Raw genomic sequence first — 25,429 nt, 5'->3', positions numbered from 1 at the left:
TTGTACTGTATTTGAGCATTAACTTCTCCATCGGTCCTATCAGATCTGAATGATCTGCCTTCTGTCACAGAGCCGTTAACAGTTTGTGTATTTCTGATCACAAGTCTTGATCACAAGACAGTCTGCAATCACAAGGTTTTTCTAAGAAAACATACAGAGCTTCCTTTGTTATCTCCGCATGCCCTCCTTTTAAAAGTCTTCAGGTTTGACTACACTCGCACAGATTCCTAAACGCCTCCTCTTGAAGTGGAAATTTTATAAGAGAATTTTCTCTTTCTAAAAACATTTTTCAAGTCAAAGATCATAGACATGAGAATATGATTAGTGTGTTTACCAGGGTTCTTCTATGTAGCCTTATTACAGTCCTAAAGAGCAATACTTGTTTAGTTGCATAACATACTATTTAAAGGATAGGTTGTCGTTGCTCATCATGTCATTCCAAACAGGAATTTTCTTAACACAAAAGGAAAAGTTTAGCAGAATGTTGGCACTGCTCTTTACTAGTGAATGTCAATAGGGGTTAGTGGGGGGGCTGATTAACTTTTTCCCCACCAGCATTTTTTAAATTTTCACAAAACTTTCATGGCGCCCAGAGTAAATTTTTTTTTGCATGAATAGGCCTATCTGATGCAGTATATCAAAAGAAAGAGAGCCTCTTCTTTTAAACAATTCACCTCGTTTTATTCTAGCTTCATACATTCTTTTTTATCAACACTTGAATGTGGGTAAGTTTAATGCCGCGTTTCAGGCAACCTGTAACCCGTATTTTTCCAACTCATAACTGGGAGTACATCGATCTAGTACGAGTTCACAGGTGGGAAGTCACGGGTTTGACTGCCGTTCCAGTGCACTTTCACGGGTATAAGGTTGGAAAAACACAGGTTACAGGTTGCCTGGAACGCGGCATAATTTTAAAAAGCAGCATTTTAAACAAAACAAAGCAGCTTTTTATTTTCAAAGACTAGGCCTAGCCTATACAACGTTCATAATCAATGTTTTTATCGTTTGGTGCTGCTTCTGTTTTCTTGCATGTGTTTTGATCCGGAGGTACTCTTTAGGGATAGTGTGAAAATGAAAATTAGCCCATGAGTTACTCACCCTGAAGCCATCCTATAGGCACGGTTCGAATTACGGGGGGTACTGGGGGGGTCCGACCCCCCTAGATGAGACTTGGTACCTCCCAAAAGGGAGAAAAATAATAGTTGGGGGGTACTGATTTAAAAAAATTAAAAATATATAATGTTAGCCTATCCAAAATAGTATGTATTTAAATACGATTTCAAACCCTACCCCCCATCGGGCTGTATTATTTTTCTGGTACGTTCAGCCTCTGTTCTTTACCATGGTTTTTTGGTATCACTTCACTAGCTGTCAAAACGTACGTAGGCTACTAGATAGTTTGTCGATATTGCTGCACAGATCATAATCCGCGGGTCGAGCGGGCCAAGTAATAACAACATTCCATTCAATCGAGGGTGGATGACAGATAAATCATTATAATGTGTTGAGTGTAATAAAGACACGGGACTCCCATCATGGTAACTTATCTAATGTACAGACGGTAACAAAGTTGCGCTGTTGAGGTTCGCGCAGTTATTTATAACATATTAATTATAGTTAAGAAACAATAACATTATATAGGCTACACACGACCAGAATGCTGTTTTCCTGAATGCTATCACGATTGAAACCGAGATATTGATTTCATAACAGTTCAATAAACAAATAATTAAAACTAAGTTAGGCTACTTACATTTTTAGACGCAATGACTGTTTTTGTTCTGTTTCAGCAGCGAAAATAGTTCCAAACAACAGAACCATAGCGCATCTCACAGCACGCATCCATGATTCATTACTGAATGATTCAGCGTTTTGAACTAATCGCTCGAGTCAAAGATTCATTACCCATTATTAAACTGCCTCATTCTGAATAAATCAGCCGTTTGAACGAATCGTTTAAATTAATGACTCAATGACTCGCTCATTAAAACGGTCGCCTGCCGCCTCCTACTGGCGGTTTAGTTTAATAAAGTATCATTCTTTTCAACCTTCAACATTCCTTATTTGTATCTTCAAAAAATATTCAAAACAATCTCATAATCTCATTTAATACAGTTATAATTTTTCAATGTAAATTATTTAATTTGATTGGTAACAGCCTAGTGTCTTATTATTTTAATTGAATGTATTGATAAAATGTAAGAATTTGAAATGAAATTTAGAGCATGCATTAAATAAAATTAGGGGAAAAATGCCCTTTATAAAGGTACAAAAAATTATTCCGATAAGTGTTTTCAAAAATGAAACATTGACAATTTAAGTTTAAAGGGAGTAAAGCCTCTGTTTAGGCTATAAAGGAAATGTAATTTTGCCAAAAGAAGAACTTTTATTTTAAATAAATGTTAATTTTAAATCAGCCTACTTCAGTGTGATATGTTACCATATTATCATGCTTAATTGAATAATTGTAATGTGATGATCAGATGCAGATATCTAAATCAAAGAATATAGGCGGTTGGCGGGTGGATTATTATTTATTTTTAAAAACAGATTCGAGTGACTCAAAGTGCACCAGATTAATGAATTTAACTTTAAAATGTACAAAATTTTCTAAAATGGGCAAAAAAGTGACGTCACCAGTCGAAATAGCGGTACCCCTCGAAGCTCACGTTATAATTCGAACACTGCCTATAGGTGTATATGACATTCTTCTTTCAGACAAATACAATCGGAGTTATATTAAAAAATGTCTTGGCTCTTCCAAGCTGTATAATGGGAGTGAATGGGTATACAGTATTTATTTGGAAGTCCATCAAAGCGCATCCATCCATGATAAAAGTGCTCCACGGCTCAGGCGGGTTAATAAAGGCCTTTTGAAGTAAAGCGATGCGTTCATGTTAGAAAAATATCCACATTTAAAACTTTATCGACTAAAATAACTAGCTTCCAGCAGACAGCTGTATGCAAGTCGACTTAAAAGAGTAACACTTGACGATGTAGGATGTAGGAGTAGCGTAAGCTTTGACGCCTCTCGCGGTTCAAACAAACAGGGCTGGGCAACCGCGTTCGTCATTACGTTGTGCATCAAGTTCAAGGGTTAGTCTTTCGCCGTAAACTGATGCGTACGGCCGTCTGCCATCTGCTAGTTATTTTAGTTGATAAAGTTTTAAATAGCCTATGGATATTTTTTCTTACACGAACGCATCCCTTCACTTCAGAAGGCCTTTATTAACCCGCCAGAGCCGTGTGGAGCACTTTTATCATGGATGGAAGCGCTTTGATGGACTTCCAAAAAAATAAACCCATTCACTCCCATTATTAAGCTTGGAAGAGCCAGGACATTTTTTAATATAACTCCGATTGTATTCGTCTGAAAGAAGAATGTCATATACACCTAGGATGGCTTCAGGGTGAGTAAATCATGGGCTATGTTTAATTTTTGGGGTGAACTATCCCTTTAAGAAGCTGCGTAATAGCGCCCCCTATCGTATAACAGTGAAAACATGGAAATCAGGAAAATGGCGGCGAAGCGTCTTATAAATGACGGAAAATTCCTTCAGTTAAAGGTATAGCGGAGGATTTTCTTTTTCCAGGTGGATCATCAAGACTATTGGTCCTCCTAAGTGTCAATCATTCTGGTGATATGTTTACGTAAGGCCGTCGTACATGCTCATGCACACGATTCACACGATGGCGTGCGCTCAAAACACAGGTTGGGCCTCCCACTGATGCCTCAGTCGCGAAGTTTCTACTTGACAGGTAAAGTTTGGCATGCTATTTGGAGAAATCCATTTAAAATCACTGCTAGTAAAAGTTAATGTAAGCTATGATTAGCTCGTGCATACGTTTAATAGGCGTTCCCTCTCGGGAGCAGGTAGAGTGTTGCGCATTTTTCAAAAAGTGGAGAGGGCGGTTCTTTTCTCAAATTCGGGAAAATCCTCCGCTATACCTTTACCATCTCACCATAAAATTAAAATGTAATCACTCACATTAGATCACAGCAATTGCAAACCCCAACGATCAGATACGTTCAGTCAGATACGTCACAATGTGGGAAGAAAAGACTATCGCGATTCGCAACTTCAATTTCACGCCGACTAGAGAGAAAACCAGGTGGGTTTTGAATGACATAAAGGTGAGTAGATGATGACAGATAAGTTGTAGACTCTGTAGCTACATTTTGTGTACACAATACCCTTCTTTGTTTACAGCATGATTGATTTCACATTTGCATTAGGCCCATGTTACTGATCTGTATCGAGACAAACAAAAATGCCATTGTTGTCTCAATGTGTATGATTAATTCTTCCCCCATATGGCTCTGAATCCTTATAAACTCATGTTTATAACGACAATAGATGATGCTGCACCTAATTAAATCTCACTGTGCAGATTATTTTTAGTCCTCTAAGGGAAATTACTGACGAACAGATGGGATTTGCTCCCAGGAAATTACATATTGCTCAAGAATTTAATTTGTGGTTGCTTAAGCACACATGGCTGTGTTTCAAATTGTTTTAGCTGGTGTAATGCAGGTAAATGAACTATACGTTGTGGTTATGCTTTGATGTAGCAAATGTGTTAATCGATCGGGAATGACACAGCTGCCTCATATCGACGCTGCTGTGGAAAATGGAATGGATCCTACAGCTGTTGCCAAGCCGTCAGAGCCACGGCCTTCAACCGCGAATATAGATAATTGTCAGCAGCAGTAAATAGGATTTTGTGACCCACTTCCAAGATGTGACAGCTGAGTTTGTGAGACTGCGCCTGACTGTTTATTTGCACATCGCTTTGTGCATTTATGTCCTTGCATGCATTTTATAGTGTAGCCATACAATTTTGTGTGTGTAGCCTACTCCCGGGGTGTGTTTTCCTTTTTCTCCACAAAGTAGGTCATAGCCACCTCTCCCTCCTTCTCCATTTTCCTGGACCTCCATCTCTCGCTCTCTATGTTTCTGCCATGTCTGTAAAGTTCTTACCCTCCATAATCTTTCCAGCCACAAGGTACCAAAACTTCACTTTCCACATGAGATGGGGGGAAAAACAACCAATACACTGAAAAAGGTTTCCATTCGATACAGAAATTTGTTTGTAATGTAAACCACACTTTGCTCAGTCTCTCATTTAGTGTCTGCTTTTGCTGATGTTCCCCTTCAATGGAAACTGACTGAAATGAATAATGAACGTGATTTATAGCTTATCTATCTATCTATCTATCTATCTATCTATCTATCTATCTATCTGTCTGCAACAATGTTTAATGCAACTTGTAGATGAATACTAATAATGTTTACAGAGCTTATACCGCTAAGCTGACTATGCAGAGAGTGGATAAGCGTCTGTTATGTAAGCCAAAATGTGAAGTTCCCAAAGTCACCACCAGAGATCTCTAATTCCCCATCATTCAGTCAGACGTAAATTCAAAAACACAATAATTAAAGGAATGACGTTTAATGGTTGAAATAATTTGAGATGACACTTTTAGATTCTGTTTTTTCTTTCTTTCTTCAGAGTATGTTGTCATTTTTGAAGAATTGTTGAATTTTCAATGCCAATGCTTATCTTTAATATTTATATTTCATTATTTACCTTTCTTTCTCTCCCATTTTTGGTCATCTGAATTATACTTCTACTCAGTGTAATTTTCCCATTCACCCAAACAACTATTACATTATAAATAATATGGAAATGATTGGAACTGGGTGATTTAAAAGCCTGAGTGCAAATAATAGCTAACAGAATTACATGACCGAGAGGCCATTATCTATTCAGCTTACCTAAGAAGATTATGATGTGCATTCATCATTTCAAACAAATAATGACAGATGAGTGAGGTGAAAAATGATCATTGAGAAAGAAAATGACCAGCATATGACCACTGAAAAGGGTGCAATGTAATTAACAGTTTTCTCTGGATAGAGAGCCGAGCAAAGTGTCCACAGAGGATGGAGGAAAAATAAATGACTGCACAAGTACATTGCTTTGTGATAAGGGATGAAAGGAGGGAGGGAGTAAGACATGAAGAGACAGAGATGGACAGACAGTGTGTCCCACACTTCCTTCAGGCAACAAGGGAAATAGAAAGATAGTGGAACTAGGACACAGGGGACAACCAAAGTGAAGGATAAAAAAGAAGGGACTTGGGAGGGATGGATAGTGAGGATATTCAAAGGGATATGAAATTAAATGTTCACTTCAACCTGTAAAATATCCTGCAATATTGCTGTTCTTTTGTTTTGTCTGAAACAGAAATGATGTAATAAACTAGGTGACTAACGTCAGTTACAGTCAAACATCTGCAGTTACAAAATGGGTGCAAGACGTGTGAGTCATTGTAAATGTGTGTGTATTTCTGCTGGCGTGGCATTTGTATGTGTGATTTTAAAAAAGTAGGTCAGTCATGGTGGACACAAGCGCCCTTATGCCCACCTATCATTTCTAAGCTAACATGCCGTTGAAACCCGTATGGCTTGTTAAAGCAGAACTACATGAACTTTGGTATAGTGCTATACTGTAGACGTGCTCGACTTTGAATATAAGGAAATAGGCCTATAATATATTGATCCTTTCACATTGTACAAAAGGTTACAATGCAAAATGAATCAATAATTTAATGACTGAAAGGTTGTTCATATGAAATTTCATTGCATTTCCATGACGGTACTTCTCTTCCACTCTGATGTGGCGTTCGGTGTGTGTTTGGGCTGGCATTCCTTGTGTGCGTGTATTTGTCAGCATTATATTCGCCCTTTGTTCGATTAGCATTGTTCAAAGATAAACTTCATATTGAGGGCATGTCTCTCTAGGTCAGGTGTCACCAACCCTGCTCCTGGAGGGCTACAGTCCTGCAGATTTCAGCTCCAACCCCAATCAAACACACCTGGACCAGCTAATCAAGCTGTTCAGGGTTGCTTGATAATTACAGGCAGGTGTGTTGGAACAGGGTTGGACCTAAAGTCTGCAGGACAGTAGCCCTCCAGGAGCAGGGTTGGTGACACCTGCTCTAGGTAAATGGCCAGGCTTAGTAGCGTACGTGTGCTGAATAACGCTGACAATTTCAAAGACCTTTTTCCGGGAGCATTTACGGGAACTGCTGTTTCCCGTAGAGACAACAATGTATATGTTTTTACCTATCAGATAGCAGGTGATAACAGATATCAGCTGTCATGAGAGCAATAGACAACAGATTTATTAACTCTGGAGTGTCGTTGGAGGAAGTAACTTGGTATCCGAGCTGATATTTGTTAGAATAGCCTATAGGGCATGTAGGAAAAGGACAGAAGAAAAGATGTGATACCACTAGAGAGGAGAACAAGTAAGAGACCTGACCTGCAGTGGCCATTCATTACAGTCAGTGAGGACAGTCATGCCATGCCACTTGTTGTCATGACAGCAGAGGGACAAAGATGAAAGACTGGCAATCATCTTCCTTCACATCCCCATCTAAGAAAGCAAAGCCATTTCTAAAAAAAAAAAAAGAACGTTAACAAGTTTGGGGTCTCTATGATTTTTTTATTTATTTTTTATGTTTTTGAAAGAGAAAAAAAAAAACCATGCTCACCAAGGCTGCATTTATTTGATCACAAATATAGCACAAACAGTATTATTGTGCAATATTTTTGCAATTTTAATATATTTTAAAAGTTTGTTTTTTTTCCTGTGATGGCAGAGCTGAATTTTCAAGTCTTCAGTGTCACATGATCCTTCAGAAATCATTCTAATATGCTGATTTGCTGCTCAATAAACATTTTTTATTATTACCAATATTGAAAACAGTTGTGCAGCTTAATATTTTGATCGAAACGGTTATAAAAAATGTTTCACGATTCTTTAGTGAATAGAAAGTAGAACCCCATTAAGGCTGGCCCAAATTAAAAGATTCTTAAAAGCTTATCAGATTTTCAAAAAGTGAGAGATCACAAACATGACAATAAAAACTGTTTTGTTCCTATAGTGTGTGGAGTACCACGATGTGACCAAGACAGCACACCACTGCGCACTGCGTCCTTGGGTAGGTACTTATTCTGGACATACTACATTTGAGTGACCTAGTTACGTCGCTTTATTGCCATTCCCAAATCCTCTCCTGTGGCCTCATGGGAAAATAAAGGGCCTGTCCAAATACCCACACTTGCGGTCTTTGCACTTGACCATTTGTCTGCGTATTTCCTGTATTTGTCCAGTGTTTAAGTAGGCATGAAGACTACAAGTGTGATTAGAACTTTTGATTACCCAATGGGACACGTGTTCCAAATATGCAAATGTTTACAGAGCTTTATTTAGATTTTCAGTACTTTGTATTGTAAAATAAACTTCTTAATGCATTTTAAAATAAACTTCTGAATGTCTGTTCAGTAGTCCCTATGCAACATATTGCGATTTCAGGGCACGCGATTTTCCAAACCTAATGCACGATAGGATATGCTTAGCCTCGAATACTGCTTCGAGGTAGGGTGGGTTTAGTGTGCTTTGAGGGCACTGCGCTTTTTGATGGGACAGTCTTGCACACATGCTTTCTGTTTGTTCTCAAGTGGCGAAGACCACAAGTGTGGGTTTTTGGACAGGTCCAAAGTGTCCATCGTTTGTCTGAAGGTAAGAATTGGGCCCAAAATCGTCCCGTTTATCTTGTAGCGTGTGGGTGCCTTAAGTCATCATACAACTTGTTTATAACTTGTTTAACTCGTACTGCACCGTTTTTTATTCCATTTCACCGTCCTTAACTTGATTGTGTTTTTATGATGACGCTATAGCTGCTGACGTATTGAAAATCCACCAGAGAGGATGCCATCTGCAGCTGTCGGTCCCTTAAGAAATAATTTGCGCAGCTTGTGTTTACTTGAATGAGTAATATACAGTACGTTCATTTGTGCCAGAACGCGCAACACCCGTATGCAAGTTACTCATTTATTTTCAAGTAGTGCCATCTGACATGTTCTTAATGATACTGAGGATGTCCTGCGGGAGCAGCCTGAGATTAAGATGATGATATGTTGTTGCTCATTAGTTTCATTTGAGACACTCAAGAAAAGTATGAAAATCATCCAAATGATCCATTATAAATGGAGGATGAGTACGAGATAATCATCTTTGAAATATTCTCAATAATTAGAGATGAGTCAACAGAGACTCATGCCTTCATTTGTTTAGCTGCGAAACAAAATGTCCAGACGATGCAATTCTGGTCATCTGGGAAGAGGCAGACCATGGAAACCATGAGCAATGGTATGTGAAGGAAATTTTAACAGGCCCGAGACGACTGGTTTGGAATAAACACGGACTTCAATCCTGAAAGTCTCCTAGGACAGAAGGATTCATTCAGGAACATTCTTTCCTATAATATAATATAATGTAGTTTATATAATGTAATTGAAGTAATAGGGATTTTAAAGGGGTATTTTTAGTATGGGTGAAGATTACTAGGGGAGCTGCAGAAAGGAGAAGAGGAGAAAGGAACCGAAGATGAAAGGAGAAGAGCATGATGGAGGAGAGGATGGGCAGGGTAAAACTGGATTACACCCTCGCACTGAGAAAGAGAGGGATTATCCAGCCTCTGAAAGAGGAGAGGAGTCAGCGGATTAAGCAGATAACGAAGAGGAGTGGTGAGGGGATTACGCCGATGAGAGCTGGATTCTACAATAATCCCTTCTGAAAAAAACAACAATTTATCGAGTGCCAAACACACTAGCGCTGATTGTTAATATATTCCTCCATAACCTCATCCACTCTTTGCCTGAAAGTCATTTGCCATTAGATCATAATGCAGTTCTAATCTCACTTTACAGTAAAATTCTTGTCTTGTTTTCCAGCAGACATTAAACGGTGCTTCATTCACTTCATCTCTCCGTGCGCCTCCATCTAATGTCAGCCCCCCTCCCTTCTCGCTCGGAGCGAGCCAGCTCTAATTTAAGAGGACGTGGTTATATAAGGCAGATGGTCAGGAGGTCAGCTGTGTGTGTGTGTGTCACATAGAGGGAAAAAGACAGAAAAGAGGCTGCTTTTCAATGAAAATTTGCAATTCAAGACTGCAGGAAGGTAAGGAAGAGACTCTGAAACAGGAAGAGACATCTAAACAGAAGAATAATGAAAAGCGAAACAATGCTCCTGGAGCGGAAACGTTCGTATATTTACCCCGAGGGAGGTGTGTTTTGACAACGCTGCACAAACACTGCTGGAAAGATTGATTTCCCTCATGCTGTAAAACAGAATTTGATTTAATGCATAAAAAAGGTGTAGACGAGACAAAGGCTGAGGAATAAACATGGTTCATGATAGGGGCATCATGCAATATAAAGGGCCGTAAATCTATGAGAAAGAAAACGCATAAGAGAGATTATAGACTGAAAGAAAGCAGAGGATGAAAAGGAGTGGCCGCACAGGATGGGGTAACAAAGCTTTCTTTCAGCTTCCGTGTGTTTCCGCTGTTCCACTAACCTACTTACTGTAATCTCTTCTCTCCTCATTTCATAATGGAGACTCCCTGGTTACATCATATTCCTTCTATCTTCCGCACACTTTCGCACGTCCTGTTATTACATCCCCCACATTATTGACATTATTAGATTGGCTTCCTGAAATAAAGCCAGTCTCCCTTCTTTCTCTAACACGTTGCTTAGTCTCTCGGTCAACCTCGCCTCGTCTACAAGATGTTCACAAACAAAATATTCATTTTTGATGGCATTCTTTGAGACGTAAGAAGGGTTTTATGCCATTAAAAAATATTTGCCCAGCACCCACCAGTGATGATGTAAGAGCTCACATATGTGCAATATGGACTACATCATGCATTTTACCCATCAGATGAGTTTTTGTTTCAGTAGTCTGTATTTAAGAGCTTGTGTTTATATTTGTGTATTGCATAATGTCCATGTTTCTTTCTCCTTTGTCTGCATTAAACACTGCATTCATGATTCAATGTTATTTGAAGAGGGGGAAAAAGCTATTTTAATTATTAACTTCACAAATTGACCCATAAAACTTTAAAACTTATCTAAACATCTCTGCTCAACATTTATGCTTGTATAGCATTTAACGAAAATATGCTTTGGCAAAACTTATGTCATTGAGTTCTCCCTTGGATTTGGCTTGTTGTATTCTCATTTGAAAGTCGCTTTGGGTAAAACTGCATATGCTTAATGATTTATAGGTGTTTTGGCTTTGATTTCAGTTGGCTGTAATTTAGGCATTTGACTAACCTGGAGTTAAAATCAATACACAACTGCAAAATATCCCTATAAACATATGGAGATTTGTGAAAAATTTAGTAAAATCTCAATTAGACAACACCCCAGAAAGCATAATAATATTGTAGCCTACAGATCTCTCCCTTTTTAAAATGGCCTTAACCTGTGAAAGAAATACACTGTCACTAAAATAATAACTTTATGTTGGACTGGTCTGTTTTAAACCGATAAAAATGTATAGCCTACACTTTCTCTGACCTTTTCACCTAATTGAATTATTTGACTATTTATCACTAGATGCAAATGTGTTTAAAGCCTCAGTAGCAGTCAAGTAAAGCACGTTTTGCTTCTGTGAGGAAGGAAAAGAATGCCGTGAATTATTATTTTTTATTTTATTTTTATTTTTTTATTAATTTTTTTTTTTTTTTTTTTTTTTTTTTTTTTTTAGTGGGCTGTGCTGTAATCGCAAACAATCGCAGCCGCTGGAACCGCGAGCCCGCGAGAGATTCCCACGATACTGTTGTGGTGACACTGACACACTGCCACACTTTCCCACGCGCGCTCGAGCTCTGGCACACGGATCCTCCTTAAAGCGCGTGCCCGAGTGCGGGAGCGCGCGCCGCTGCCTGGGGGCACTAGGCGGGCCAGTGGAGCGAGATCATGTGAGAGTCCACGCGCCGAAAGTAGGTTAGACTACAGAGAAGCACAGACGCAGAGAGAGGGAAAGAGTAGAGGGCATCATTTTATTACATAGCCGACAGAGCGCGCATTTACGCAGGGGAAAAAAAGCCAATGATGAAGCGGAATTTACTTTGCACAACCGGATGAGAAGAACAAGCAGGCTGTGCAATAACTTATGAAGTGTAGTTGTTTTTTTCGTACAACTGCTCTGTTTTGGAGTTTTCCAATTTTCACCTGAGTTTTACTGTCGGCGCTGTTCAAATGTGCTGGAGTTATATTATCATTCGCAGATAATATAGCATCAAAATGAGAGGTAAGTTAAAGGAAATGCATTTTTAGAAACAAAATAAAATGCCTAATAATTGAAAAAACTGTCACTTTGACAGTTGTGATCGTGATTGTGTTTGCTTTGATATTGCACGAACTGCGCAAAGTTTTAATCAAAGTATAGGCTAAAGCACGCGCAAGCGCGCAAAAATATCGCTCAGATAATCTGCAACTGTTGCTTGTTTGTAACATGTTTCTTCGCTACTTTGATAGTTTCTCGCTACTCAAAAATGTACCGAATATAACCAATACACGGAAATCATAAACTTTGCATAGCTCTGTTTGGTTTCTTCGCTTGCAAGCGTGAGAGGGAAGCGATGGACGTCATGTTGGAAACGTCTCTCTGGGTTGCCATGTCCTTGCTGCCATACCTTGTGCCATTTTTTTTGTTTTTTTTTTGTTTTTTAAACCACTTTGGGATTGTTTTTCTTCTTTTCGTTTCATAAAGTCTCATAAAAATGGCCAGTTAATGTTATGCCGTTTTTGTCAGAATAGTCGCGCATGTAAATATGTAACCACGTACTTTTGCTGAAGGGGTAGGCATGAAAGAGATGTATTTAATAAGTTAGATGGCCAGTTGTATGTAAAACATTTTGATTATGATTAAAGGGTTATAGTTATTGAAATTACGTAATTTGTAGTTAGTTACAACTTGACTTGTGTAGCTAATTGATGCCTTTTGCTAGAATAAATCAGTTATTCAAATTGAGAAATTCTCTTTTCTCCATTATTTGCTTATTTGGAGTAAGCAAGTTGCTTTATATTTAGTTTTTTTTTAATACCTGGTTGCTTGTTTTTGCTTGATTTGGCAACAATCGTTTCACTGTAGTTACTGTTAGCTGCCGCTGAACGCACCTCATTATGTAAGAATCAAACAAAGTGTTTGAAAATGCTTAAAAATATAATAATCACTAAGTGTTGTTATTTGAACTGCATGCTTGCGTAATGGAAAGTTCAAATACTGCATTATGGTCGTGCGTAAAGTTGTTATGTCTTTGGTCACGTATAAGATCTTAACCGCCATATTGAACTTGAGCTGAATGTTTGTGTCTTTATCGTGAAAAAGCTTATCAGTAAGTTCAGGGGAGATCTCTGCATGTCAGTATGTGATTGTGAGCTGTTGGGGCACGGAATGGGGGTGTATCTGCTGCGTGTTGTTGTTTTTCAGTCTCAGCATGGCCGCCGGTCTGACAGTCTTTCTGCTCCATTGACCTACTTCTGTCATTGAGGATTACACAGCATATTACAGCACTGATATATCATGGCGCGAATTGGTCAGTTTTAAGATCTGTTAACTATTTTCCTTATTGGCATCTTAATTTAACCTTTACCCAGTACTGAATCTCAGCATGCCAAACGCGTGATGGCAAACCGTATACTAAACCTGAAATTCTGTATGAAGGAAACAGCGCCTGCTTTGGTGCGAATGCGTAACAACAAGGGCTCAGTCAAGCTTAGTTGCGTGTGAAACTTTAATAGATTGTAATAGTTTTTATATCCTAGTAATGTTATATTCTGGAGTTAGTTATATTTCTGCATTGCCATTGGAATGTATAGACTTTTGTTAGTTGAAATTCCCAGAATGTGCTGAATAGAAACTAAGTAGAATCAACAAAATGTGCAGAGATGTAGCAAAATGAAATTAAAAGGGTGTTATATATTCAGTATGTTTCTTTTGACTTTATCCATGATCCAGAGGAAAGACACTCTTCTATATGCAGAGTGCTGTAACTTTTAAGCCACCATGGCTTTGAAGACTTAGGCAATGAGCCGTCTATAAATGAATTCTGAGCAGCTTAATACAGTGGCACTTTGACACCTACCCATGGACTTTCCATTCATTTAAACCACAACTTAAGCCCAGGCAATGGGAGAATGTGACCAGCCACTTGATAAGGGATTCAAAAAAATCAAGATTTTCAAGAGTTTTCTCAGACAATGGTTTAACAATAAGAACATCATAATTGTTACACACCTAAGTTATGGTGTTTTAGTTTATATGTCTTAAATAAAAAGCGTATTTTTGCTATGACTCATGGCTCATTAATAATAATGACCAACCAATTTACATCTTAATATGTTCATACACATTTTTCTAAAATTCCTATTTTATTTTTGAATGAGACTTTTATTGTTTCCTAATCCCAGCAGGCATCAAGATAATTAATGCCCATCAAGAGTCACCTTACACTCCCTATCAGCTCATGTTTTTCAACTTGGTGTTGTTACTTATACCAAAGAATTACTCAATCCCTCTGTGCATATTTAAAGAGAGTCTTGCGGTGTCATTCCACAATCTCAATTTACTTAGTATACTGTAGGTAGGTCACTTTTAAGTGATGTGTGGAAGAGGAAAAATCATTACTGCTGACCACAAAACTGCTTTGAAATCTCACATACGTGTAAGTGAATGCAAATGGCGCCCTGTTTGCTTGTGATCAAAGCAAACTAGCTGGTGGGGACGCAGAGCAGGCTCCAAAATTGACTCTAATATGGACTGTGCACACAAATCTCACACAGGTTAGGTTAGCTAAGCACTCTTATGCAAATGCAAAGTACAAGGTAAACGGGACCTTTGGACGTTGCCGAACAAAGTTGTTCGATTATTTGAGATAAAAGGGCATAGTCTCTGCACTTGTCTTGGGTTTTTCCCAGCATCACGCAGTAAACTGCTGACTGGTGTTCGATGGACTGACATACTGACTAAGTGACAGAGAGTGGCCAAAAGAGAGGAGATAAGAAGAGCTAGATTACTAACTCCATCTTGCCCTGATAAACATAGCACTCTAATAAATCTCCTCTTAATTAGTTTTTCGTCAATCTGACTGTGTTTCTCCTCCGGTTTCTATAGCAGTGCTAAACAAACAAGAGCTGTTTGATATACGTTTCATTTGCGTAAGTGTTTATGGGAGATTGGCTTGATGAATAATCCTGACAAAAGGAGATGTTTGCCTTTAATACACAGCCTGAAGGTCAAAGGTTACTGACTGTATTACCAAAACAACAGGCAGGTTCATTTTTTTGTGAATCTGTCATCCTTTCTGACCTCAAATATTGTGTTCATTTTTTCACATTTTTCATTAATTAATTGACCAGATTTCATTGATATTATGGCAAAAAGCTGTAAAACTTCATATTTCAGTCATACTTCCTTTGTAGTCAGTTCAGTGTGCTTTTACTTGTCATTTTACAATGTGAAAGTCACAATATGAAAGGTTTTGTTTTGCATTATGTATGTATGTGTGTGTGTGTATAAAAACACACCTGACGCATAGCATGGGAAAACTCGATAGGCTAGGTAAAACTTAAAAGGCTTGATAAATTCAACCTCCAGTCGCCATGCACAGAAGCCATAGCTTAAAAATAGTTTTATGTGAGAGCTCTGAGACAGCTGGGACTGTGCTCAAATTCTTGACAGGCTGCCACATGTTGAGGGCAAGTGTAAGTTACAGGGCCCTTAATGAGTGTACTGTAGATATTTCAAGTGTGCAAAAGTCATAAATCAGGCCCATGCCATTACATAAAATGCGCCTCTTGATCTTATGTCTCCGATAAAAAGGTTAATCAGAGTCGTTTATAGTGGCTTTGGATTTGTCTGAAACTGAAATGACTGGTTTTCCTGATAATATGATGGTCTTTGATTTTGTGGTTCCACCTTAAACATGCCAAGAGGGGAAAAAAAAAAAAGGAAAAACAAAAAAATGTAATCAGATTACAGAGCTTGCGAGGCTACCGCACAAGCGCCTCCCTCGGCTCAGTAGGAAAGTGTGTCAGTAGAACAGCTAAGCCACATAGCCTGACCATGCTACGCAGGTGAGTGGCATGTGAGCGGGCGAGTCAGAATCAAAGCTACGCCGTCACGAGCCAATGGGAACGTGGGAGGGGTGGGAGGGAGGAATGCTCGTCACTGCGTTGCTAGGGTGATCTCCTCTGAATGAGTGTGTTCATGGAATGTTGCCAGACAGCAGTTATATAACACAGGGAGGGTGGGGGCTAGGGGCTCAGAATGGGGTAGAAGGAAAGAGAGCGAACGAAAAAGAATGAATATGTTCCATTTAGTAATTTCACTGGCATATTACATTATGGAATAAACTTTATTTTCCTCCTCAGTGTTTGAAAATTACTTCAGGAGATTGTGTTTATCAACCTAGCTTCTGGAAATGTCAGGCAGACGTGTCTCTCCTTCTCTCTCTCTTTTTCCCCCCACTCTCGACCTCCATTGCTCACACATGTGACGCACGCATCAGCTAGCATTCGGCCCGAAGTGTAAGTCCTCATGTCATTATCCCTGGATGGCCAGTTCTCTTTGTCACAACACATTAGCCGTTACCTAAGATATTGCGTCATTGCGTAAAACATATTAATGACATTTCCTACATCAAGTTCACCTGAGAGGACAGTGCTCCCTGGAAATAACCTTTATTGGATGGGATCCATCCTGTATCATTTGACTCATCTGCAATAGGTCCTAGTGTTTAACCTTAGGTCACTGCAGATAAATGCTATCGACCTGCTATTCTGGGATGGCGCTTCTACTTAGATAAACAGAATAATGAAAAGAACAGCTTGTTTTAATGGGATGTAGAGGACTTACTTGTGCACATTTTGTTGTGTATATACTAAACTTTTGTTTAGTTCTAAAGCACTCTTTGCACTCAAAGGCGCTATTCATGAACCTGCAGCTGTTTATAATTCCCACACAGAGCATCACAATCCGCTTAATTCCAGCACGACTATGCCAAGCAGAGAGCAAGCTTTGTTAATAAAGCTGTTTTTGATTCCGTGGTGCAAGGACTTATGTCATCCTGAGTGGGTCAAAACCCTGAGTCTTTGAATATGTGCTGCAGCGCTTGACCCCGCTCATTGTGCGTTTGCTGTTCATTATTATTATTGAAAGAATATGACACTAGATAAGTTTCCACGTCACTGTGAGAGTCAAACCAGACCTTCAGGCTTTGTGTCGGCCTATATTTATTTTATGCTATTGAACGATTGCTCAAAGATCAATGTGTCAAACAAAGAACACTGCTGTAGCTCGCTTTAGATTTGTTATGTAGATAGCGGATGGCTTTCAATGCTTTGTGCTTTGAGCCAGGACTCTTCTATAGGCTGTGTGCTGGATAAGTGCAGGATAACTCTAGCTAATGTTTCAACCACTTCTCCCTCTCTTAGCTCAAATCGAAGTAATCCCCTGCAAGATTTGCGGGGACAAGTCATCGGGCATCCACTATGGGGTGATCACTTGTGAAGGCTGCAAGGTAAGTGAGCATCCTTTAAGTCATCTTTCCTTTTGCTCAATAAGGCTTAAAGGGATAGTTCACCCAAAAATGACGATTATATCATAATTTACTCGCCCTCATGTCATTCCAAATGTGTCTTTCTTCTGCGCAACATAAATGATGTTTTAAAGATTTTTGTCCATACAGTGATAGTCAAAAGGACCTAAAACAACATTGAACACCTTTGACTTTTATCATATGGACATAAAACAGACATTTTTAGAAATATCGTGTTCCATAGAAGAAAAAACTCATACATACATTGTAACAACATGAGGGTGAGTAAATGATGCTACTTTTTTTTAGGAGACCTACATTTCTTAGAGTTGGTTTAAAGGTTTCTGTTGATCTGTTTTCCATCAAATGTTCCCATTGCTTGAGGGAAAAATAATAATAAACAGTGTAAGTATACAAGACTTGTTAAAATTTAGAGCACCTTGTAGTTACACCCTGATGACGCCTTCAGACTGTTCCCTGAAACAGTAAACAATACAACCTCTTTATCTGATTGGCTTTCTGACCAGTCAGAAATCTCAATCAGCTTGTATTTGACTAAAGGGTACACAGTGTGTGCCAGAGCTGATCTACTGTTTCAGACTCTCTGTCCGAAAGTCTTTGTCAAATGCCAAATTTGAATTGAATCCCATTACTCAACCATGTTTTCGAACCCCCAGGGTACATGGCATTAATAAATGATCATACAACTGCACTGGTGGCCAAATCCATACAGAAAGTCCTTGAGATTTGTCTATGCTTCGAAAAGAATGAGGTTTTAGAGTTAATTTAAAATGTAACCCTGATTTTACGATGTTATCCTTGATATTTAATACTTAATTGATTTACAAACATGGAGGAAATGGAAATGCAGCCTCTTCTTGACTTCAGTTTTCTTCTTTTCCCCCCCCTTTTTCATTCATAAAGGGCTTCTTCCGCCGAAGTCAGCAGAACAATGCGATATACTCCTGTTCGAGGCAGAGGAACTGTCTTATTGACCGAACCAATCGCAACCGCTGCCAGCACTGCCGCCTGCAGAAGTGTCTGGCACTGGGCATGAGCCGCGATGGTGAGTCTAATCTAAATTAAGGGAGTTTTCTACTGGAAGTGGAGTCTCCTTGAGTCCTATTAAACACCGCTGTGGTCTCAGTGTGAATGTAATGACTTCGTATAGCCAATGGCCACTGGCTATATGTGCTATAATGTTGGCCCGTTTTGTCAGTTCTAATCAACAATCAAATTTTACGTTGTCTTTCTTTCAACACCCTCCTTTTTTCTCTGCAGCGGTGAAGTTTGGCCGCATGTCAAAAAAGCAGCGTGACAGCCTCTATGCCGAGGTTCAGAAGCACCAGCAGTCCCAGGAGCGGGCAGGGGTTCTGAGCAATGGTGGACCTGGCCACACTGGTGATGAGGCCGGGGAGAAAGGCATCAGCCATGGCCGGGCCTACAGCCGGGGCTCCAGCACCACCCTTAGCGACCTTGATGACATAACCACGCTACCAGACGGTCTCCTGTTGGATCTTCCGCTCACACCGGAGGAAGCCGCCGACTACTGCAGCCTAGAGCTGCTGGGGGGAAGCGGTGGGAGCAGTTCGTCCTCCCAGAGTTCTCCTGAGCCCAGCAGACATGAATTTAGTGACGTGACACACATCAAACATGAGTACCAGACCCTGCACGAGTCAGGACTCTACACTCGCTCATTACTTAACCCACCTGAAGGCTGTTCCTTGATGGAGATTGGTTAGTACACTGTAGGAATTGTATTTTATTTTATTTTATTTTAACTACTGATCAAATTTTTTTTTACATTTTTAAAATATTCAATAGTTTTACCTATTTAAATATATAAATATATTTAAATGTATAACTGCCAATATATCATATATTCCTATATGCTTCCATAGTTAACAAACTTTGTAAAGATGTTGTGCATGGTTTAATTGTATAAATGTATGTTTCCTTTAGAACGGATTACACAGAATGTGGTCAAATCCCACATCGAGACAAGTCAGTACAGCTCAGAAGAACTGAAGAGATTGGCTTGGACCCTCTATACACATGAGGAGATACGCGTGTACCAAAACAAGGTATCTGTCAACTGCCAATGAGATGCATCACACTTTCTAATACCATGGGGTGTAACAGCAAGTTTTATGATGTGTACGTTGTGATCCTAGCAATTACCCAACCTCACATTCCACGTAAATTAATCCCACAGAATACAATAATTTTTTAGCACCCTAATTAAAAGTGGATTAAAAACTACTCAAATGCTCATCATTATTGCGATCAGAATGTGGGTGAAAGTGTCTAACATATATTTCTTTATCCAAGTCCACAGAGATGTTGTGGCAGCAGTGTGCTGTGCACATCACGAACGCCATCCAGTACGTGGTGGAATTTGCCAAGCGTATCTCTGGATTCATGGACTTGTGTCAAAATGACCAGATTATCCTCCTGAAAGCAGGTCAGCATCAACTCTGTGCAAGACCGCAACCAAATCAGATACTGTTTTCCACATTAGTGAATACCTGCAGTAAATACTCTTAAGTGCCAAGTTTATATCTCTAGTTAAATCTTCTAATACAGTATATTTATAGTATGATAGTTTGAGACCGTATGTATTCTTAGTTTCTCATCTGTGTTCTGACAATGGCTCTTTGTCGTTTTCTCTCACCCTTTCTTCCCGTTTGTGTCCTCCCTTTGTGCATTGTGTGGTGTGCGTTTTACCCCCATTTGTTATTTAAATGAAAACAAAAAACACTTTTTTTTTTTTCTTTCTCTCTCTCTTTAAAACAACCATCATGCCATTCGATTGAATGTTGACATCACTATTTATCTGTGAAAATGATGACTGTTTTAATGAATCCTCAATTTGAAAACATTTTGTAATTTATGCTATTAAATCCCAATTGTTTTTTGTTTTCCTCTGTGTACGTGTGGAGCATTCTTTTGCCTGTCTCTCCCATCTGCCTCCCTCTTTCCTGCCTTCCCTTTGTCCATCTTCTATGTGGCGCTGACCATCCAGGCTGCTTGGATGTGCTATTGATCCGAATGTGTCGGGCCTACAACCCAATCAACAACACACTGTTGTTCGATGGAAAGTTCACAAGCCCGCAGCTCTTTAAAGCGCTCGGTGAGTCTCCTCCCTAGACCTTTCGCATAATTTAGCACCCTGTAGCATTTCAAAGGGCATGTTGGGTACTTGTGTGCAATTAACCTGAGCAATGGTACACCAAGTGCTGTGTAATCATGTAATGAAGTCACGATTACTCTTTATTTTGACCTAAAGAAACATTAATTTAAATGGAAAATAGGTCAATTTCCAGGTCAATTGAATGACTGCTAAATTTTCTGTATTTTTCCTGTCTGTAGGCTGTGATGATCTGGTGAGTGCTGTGTTTGAGATGGCTAAAACCCTGAGCCGGCTACAGCTGTCTGAAGAGGAGATGGCTCTGTTTACCGCCACTGTGCTTCTGTCTCCAGGTAGTTTTACTATAACATTCAAAGTAATCTTTAACTTTTATCAGTCTTTACAGACATTTGAGTTTACTCTTCCACTAATTTATTTCATAGACCGACCTTGGTTGACAGATGCCCAGAAGGTGAAGAAACTTCAGGAGAAGGTCTATGTTGCGTTGCAACACTGGCTTCATAAAAGTGGTGCCAATGAGGAGAAACTGTCAAAGGTACTAGGAAAAAATCCAAAGATTGAATGGAAAAGCAAGTTCATACTCTCACAGCTGTTAAATGTGAGAAAATAAGGATATTCAAAATAAACATATGCAGTTAATAAATATATTCATGCTTGTTAAATTTGACATTCTAACTGTTTCATATTATATGTGTGAATTCTGAAAACTGATCAAAATCTTCTGAATTGACTGCAGAAGATTTGAACTACAAGAGTTCAGCTTCGCAAACGTCTTGTTTGGAATACTTTATAAATCAAATCAAGACGGGACATTTAACTAAAGTCAGTTGCATTCTTTTATGGTGAAATTAAATTCAGATTTAAATTATATTCTATACAAATTGCCCAATTACTTGTTACACACATACACTACCGTTCAAAAGTTTTAGTAAGGTCAGTAAGATTTTTTTTTTAAGATGTAAAAAAAATATTCAACAAGGGTGCATGAAATTGATCAAAAAAATGACAGTAAAGATATTTAAAATGATACAAAAGTGTTGTATTTCAAATCAATGCTGTTCAAATAAATATAACATGGTTTACAAATTTTTTTAAAAACTGTTTTTACATTAATAATAATAAGAATAAATGTTTCTTAAGCACCAAATTAGCATATTAGAATGATTTCTGAAGGATCATGTGATACTGAAGCCTGGAGTAATGATGCTGGAAATTCAGCTTTTCCATTACAAGAATATGTTTCATTTTAAAATATATTAAAACCGAAAACAGTTACTTTAAATTGTAATAATATTTCACAATATTACTGTGTTTACTGTATTTTCGATTAAGTAAATGCAGCCTTGGTGAGCATGAGAGAGCGTAAGAGAAAAAAATCGTTCCGACCCAAAACTTTTGAACTTTTGGTACTGTTTAAAATTCATTTCATTTCATTAAAATTCATTAAAGTCCCGAGTGCTTTTCACCGCAAAAACATTTACATTACAATATTGAATATTTAATCATTCAATCAAATTAAATAATAATATAAAAAAATATTTATATTAGTCATCTGAAAGCCCTTTATTTTATTTTTATTTTTGTACCAATTAAGTTGTGTAGGAAAATTTTATAACTGTCTTTTCTTTTTCTATTGATTCAACAGATGGTGTCCAAGTTACCCATGATGAAGTCCATTAGCAACCTCCATATTGATAAGCTGGAGTTTTTCCGCCTCCTTCACCCAGAAACGGCCTACAACTTCCCTGCTCTCTACAGAGAGGTTTTCTGCAGCGAGATCACCTTCCCAGACTCCACTGAGGGCTAACATTCATTGAAGTGTCATATTGGCTCTGATGAGAAAGAAATAGAGAGAGGGAGAGAAAGATCAAGAAAGACAGGGAATGGAAATAGGAGGTAGATGGATATGTGTTTGAGAAAAACCAGCAACGCACTGACAATCTTGCACATTACACTTTAGGACTCCATCTGTAACCTCCCTCCTGATGGAGTGATTCACTCCTCTATTTGAACAGGACCCAGATTTCTTATGAGACACTTTTAAATGACAGCAGTCATTTAAGGTGCTGGTTACCATTACTCATGTTACCTACATATAGTGACTCAAACGGAGTACATGATGTATTTTTGATTGAAAAGTGTACTCGATTAAACCTGGAGCCTAGATCTCCCTTAAAAATGAAGTGCTTGAAAAGTGGATATTTCCCTGGACCATTTTCCAAGTACTCTTAGGAAGAGAACTATGAATGTAACCCAACTGACAAGTGGCAAAGCCTCAGGATTACGACAGAATGTATTATGTATTCCTGCCCCATATGTAAAACAAGCTCTTGAGACTTGGTTTCTGTAGAGAAACAGTTTTGAATCCATGAGAAACTGTTTAATGGGACCAATGTATACACACCTGAGGTCGTAAACGCCACATGAGCACCTTCACGTTCACAGACTCAAACTAACGTACAGTGCACTGCACACGCCACACGTGCATGTGGTGTGTTGTCTTTTGAGCTCTTTATTTTTGCATATAAATTTAAAAGATGCAACTAAACTAACAAAAACCTCATCCTTATTACCCTTTCCCACACAAATGCCACTTGGATAAAGATATTAGATGATATTTTGATATCCTCATTTGATCAGAAACCACCTGTATGTAGAACGATAGATGTATTTGAGAATATATTTATAAAGAGAGCCTGTAGATAGCGCATGTAGGCAGAGGACTAACTAAATCGAAAGTTGCACCTTGGAATGAATGTTCTCAAGCCCCTTCAAAGACTTTCCAACCAGAGCTGTGGAATTCTGGGGCTGGAGTTGGAATTGGCATGACATGCTGATTTTGAAACAGGCGGACAGCACTTAAATACTCCACAAAAAAAAGGACTTTGCAGGAGCAGGACTTTGCTGTCGCCCCACATTAGATGGCAGAAAGACAATGGCACTATGAGGGAGACTTTCTGAAGTCAGATTCTCCATGTGAGCGTGTAGCAAACCACTCAAACGGAGAACGCAAAGAACACTGAAGTAAGCTGCTGGAAGGAACCATATATTTTCAGACACAACGGACAACCTGAGCTCGCCGTCAATCGCCAGGACACCGCGGAAAAGTGGATTCACAGGCCATACCTCATGCTTTGCATTGTGTCTGATGTGCGGATCAGTGTTGTGTGATTTGTTTTTTTCCCCTTTATCCTTTGTGTTCACATATAGCACAACTATTGGTTGACAGAGTCATCAGCTACCCCCCTGAGTTAGGGAATACTATGGTTAGTTTGTGTTCCAAAACTTTGCAGTTCAATACAAAGGACAAAAAAGTATCTGCTATCTGTCCGCAGTTTAATAGCAGCCTCCATTCTTCCGAGTCAGGAAGTCAAGATTGGTCTCAGGGGAGATTTAGGAGTGGTCCAGAAAGCAGAACACCAACTGAAGCTCCAAGGAGGGCCTTTTCAAAACCCCTCAGTGTCCAGTTCTAGCTTTTGTGAGATTACAGGGTATGAAAGATGTTTCGATTTGATTGATAAGTATCAATCTCTAGTTTCCTGACAATTAATCTTAACAAGCTTGCCTGATGTTTCATGTTTGCACTGCTGGAACAGTGCCTAGCTGTATATTTTCTTGTAAGATTTTATATAGTTGGTATAATACACATTTTCAGGGTGCTTAATACAGTATCGTAATGTCTGCCCGTGCAATATCAGTCTTTCCATTTTTAGTATTGACGGCCCTCACAAGCCAAGGATCTCCTTGGATTTCATAAGCACTCCAGATCATTTAACACCTCCTCGCTAAGTTCTGTCTACACTCGAAAGTTTCTTTATTTTTTTACGATTTTCTAGTATTAACTGACTTCAATTGACGTGTGAAGGCGGGGAACGATTGTAACAAGGTGCAAATACTTTGTAAAAACCATTTCGATTTTTGTGGAGTGTAATTCGCAGCCCTACAAACTGCCACAAGCGTTCGCCCCGTCCTTGAGGGTAGTTCTGGAAGTGTGCGTTTACATCTACACTCAGTCACTCAGGGAGATAGCTGGGTTCTCTGTCCTAAAATGTCTTCTTCAGTTAGCCTAGCAAGACACCTTGCACCAAATAGAAGACCTTAAACCTTGATCACTGTGTATGGTAACTTTTCTTGTGAATGTTAATTGCAGAAGTATCAAAGACTTTTACCCCTGTCTTATATCAGTGCTATTGGAGATCTTTTTCAGTTTGACTTGGTTAAAAAAAGAATAGGATCAAAACTATATTAAGGATGAATATAATCTTTGAATCTAGTGTTGTTGTGTTTTTTATTTGTTTATTTTTGTGATATTTTCTTTCTTCATTTCGGTAATTTTCTGTAACATATTTTCTCACCTGTCTAGTATTATCCTTTGTCTTGAAAAATTAAAATCCTATTTTTTTTAAAGAGCATTTTTAAGCAGAAAATCCCCCAAAAAGAGTCTTCATTCTTTGCCATGATCCTTCTGTGGTTGTTTCAGTTTTAACTTTATTTTTAAGTAAATAAATCATATTATAGATTTTAAGGAATATAATTTTATGGTATATTATGGGTACAGAGGATAAAACAAACATTAAAGAGTAATATTGTACAATGAGGATTGAACACATGGATTACAGAATGTAATAAAGGTCTTTTTACTTTATACTGAGTGTTTTGTGGCTTTAAAAACTCCTAAAGGAACGATCCTGCATATTTTTGTCTAAATTAAAAAGAAATTTAAGTCTTTTTTTTTATTAAAATCCCAAAACTTCCCATATGTTATTTTATTATATCACATTTATTTAATTCAAAATAAAATGTGCACTATA

At 38.6% G+C, this 25,429-nt stretch overlaps 1 protein-coding gene across 2 annotated transcripts; it reads left to right on the top strand.

Annotated features, from left to right (window-relative positions):
• The first annotated feature begins 11,696 nt into the window (after positions 1–11,696).
• Positions 11,697–25,263, top strand: rorca (RAR-related orphan receptor C a). Of its 2 annotated transcripts, none has more exons than XM_079897587.1 (10): positions 11,697–12,177; positions 17,364–17,449; positions 18,392–18,533; positions 18,749–19,204; positions 19,430–19,551; positions 19,799–19,931; positions 20,493–20,600; positions 20,840–20,950; positions 21,041–21,153; positions 22,264–25,263. In XM_079897587.1, exons 1-10 carry the CDS (start codon positions 12,171–12,173, stop codon positions 22,423–22,425), a joined length of 1,440 nt encoding a protein of 479 aa, XP_079753713.1. In that variant the 5' UTR covers positions 11,697–12,170; the 3' UTR covers positions 22,426–25,263. The 2 variants fall into 2 exon arrangements, with proteins under 2 accessions (XP_079753713.1, XP_079753714.1); XM_079897588.1 differs by lacking the exon at positions 22,264–25,263 and adding an exon at positions 21,355–21,440 and having other exon boundaries at positions 11,874–12,177.
• Positions 25,264–25,429: the final 166 nt, after the last annotated feature.

Source organism: Squalius cephalus (assembly GCF_949319135.1).
Source record: "Squalius cephalus genome assembly, chromosome: 16".
Lineage (NCBI taxonomy): Eukaryota > Metazoa > Chordata > Actinopteri > Cypriniformes > Leuciscidae > Squalius > Squalius cephalus.
The sequence above is the reverse complement of the archived record's forward strand: the minus strand, read 5'-3'. Positions and strand labels throughout refer to the sequence as shown.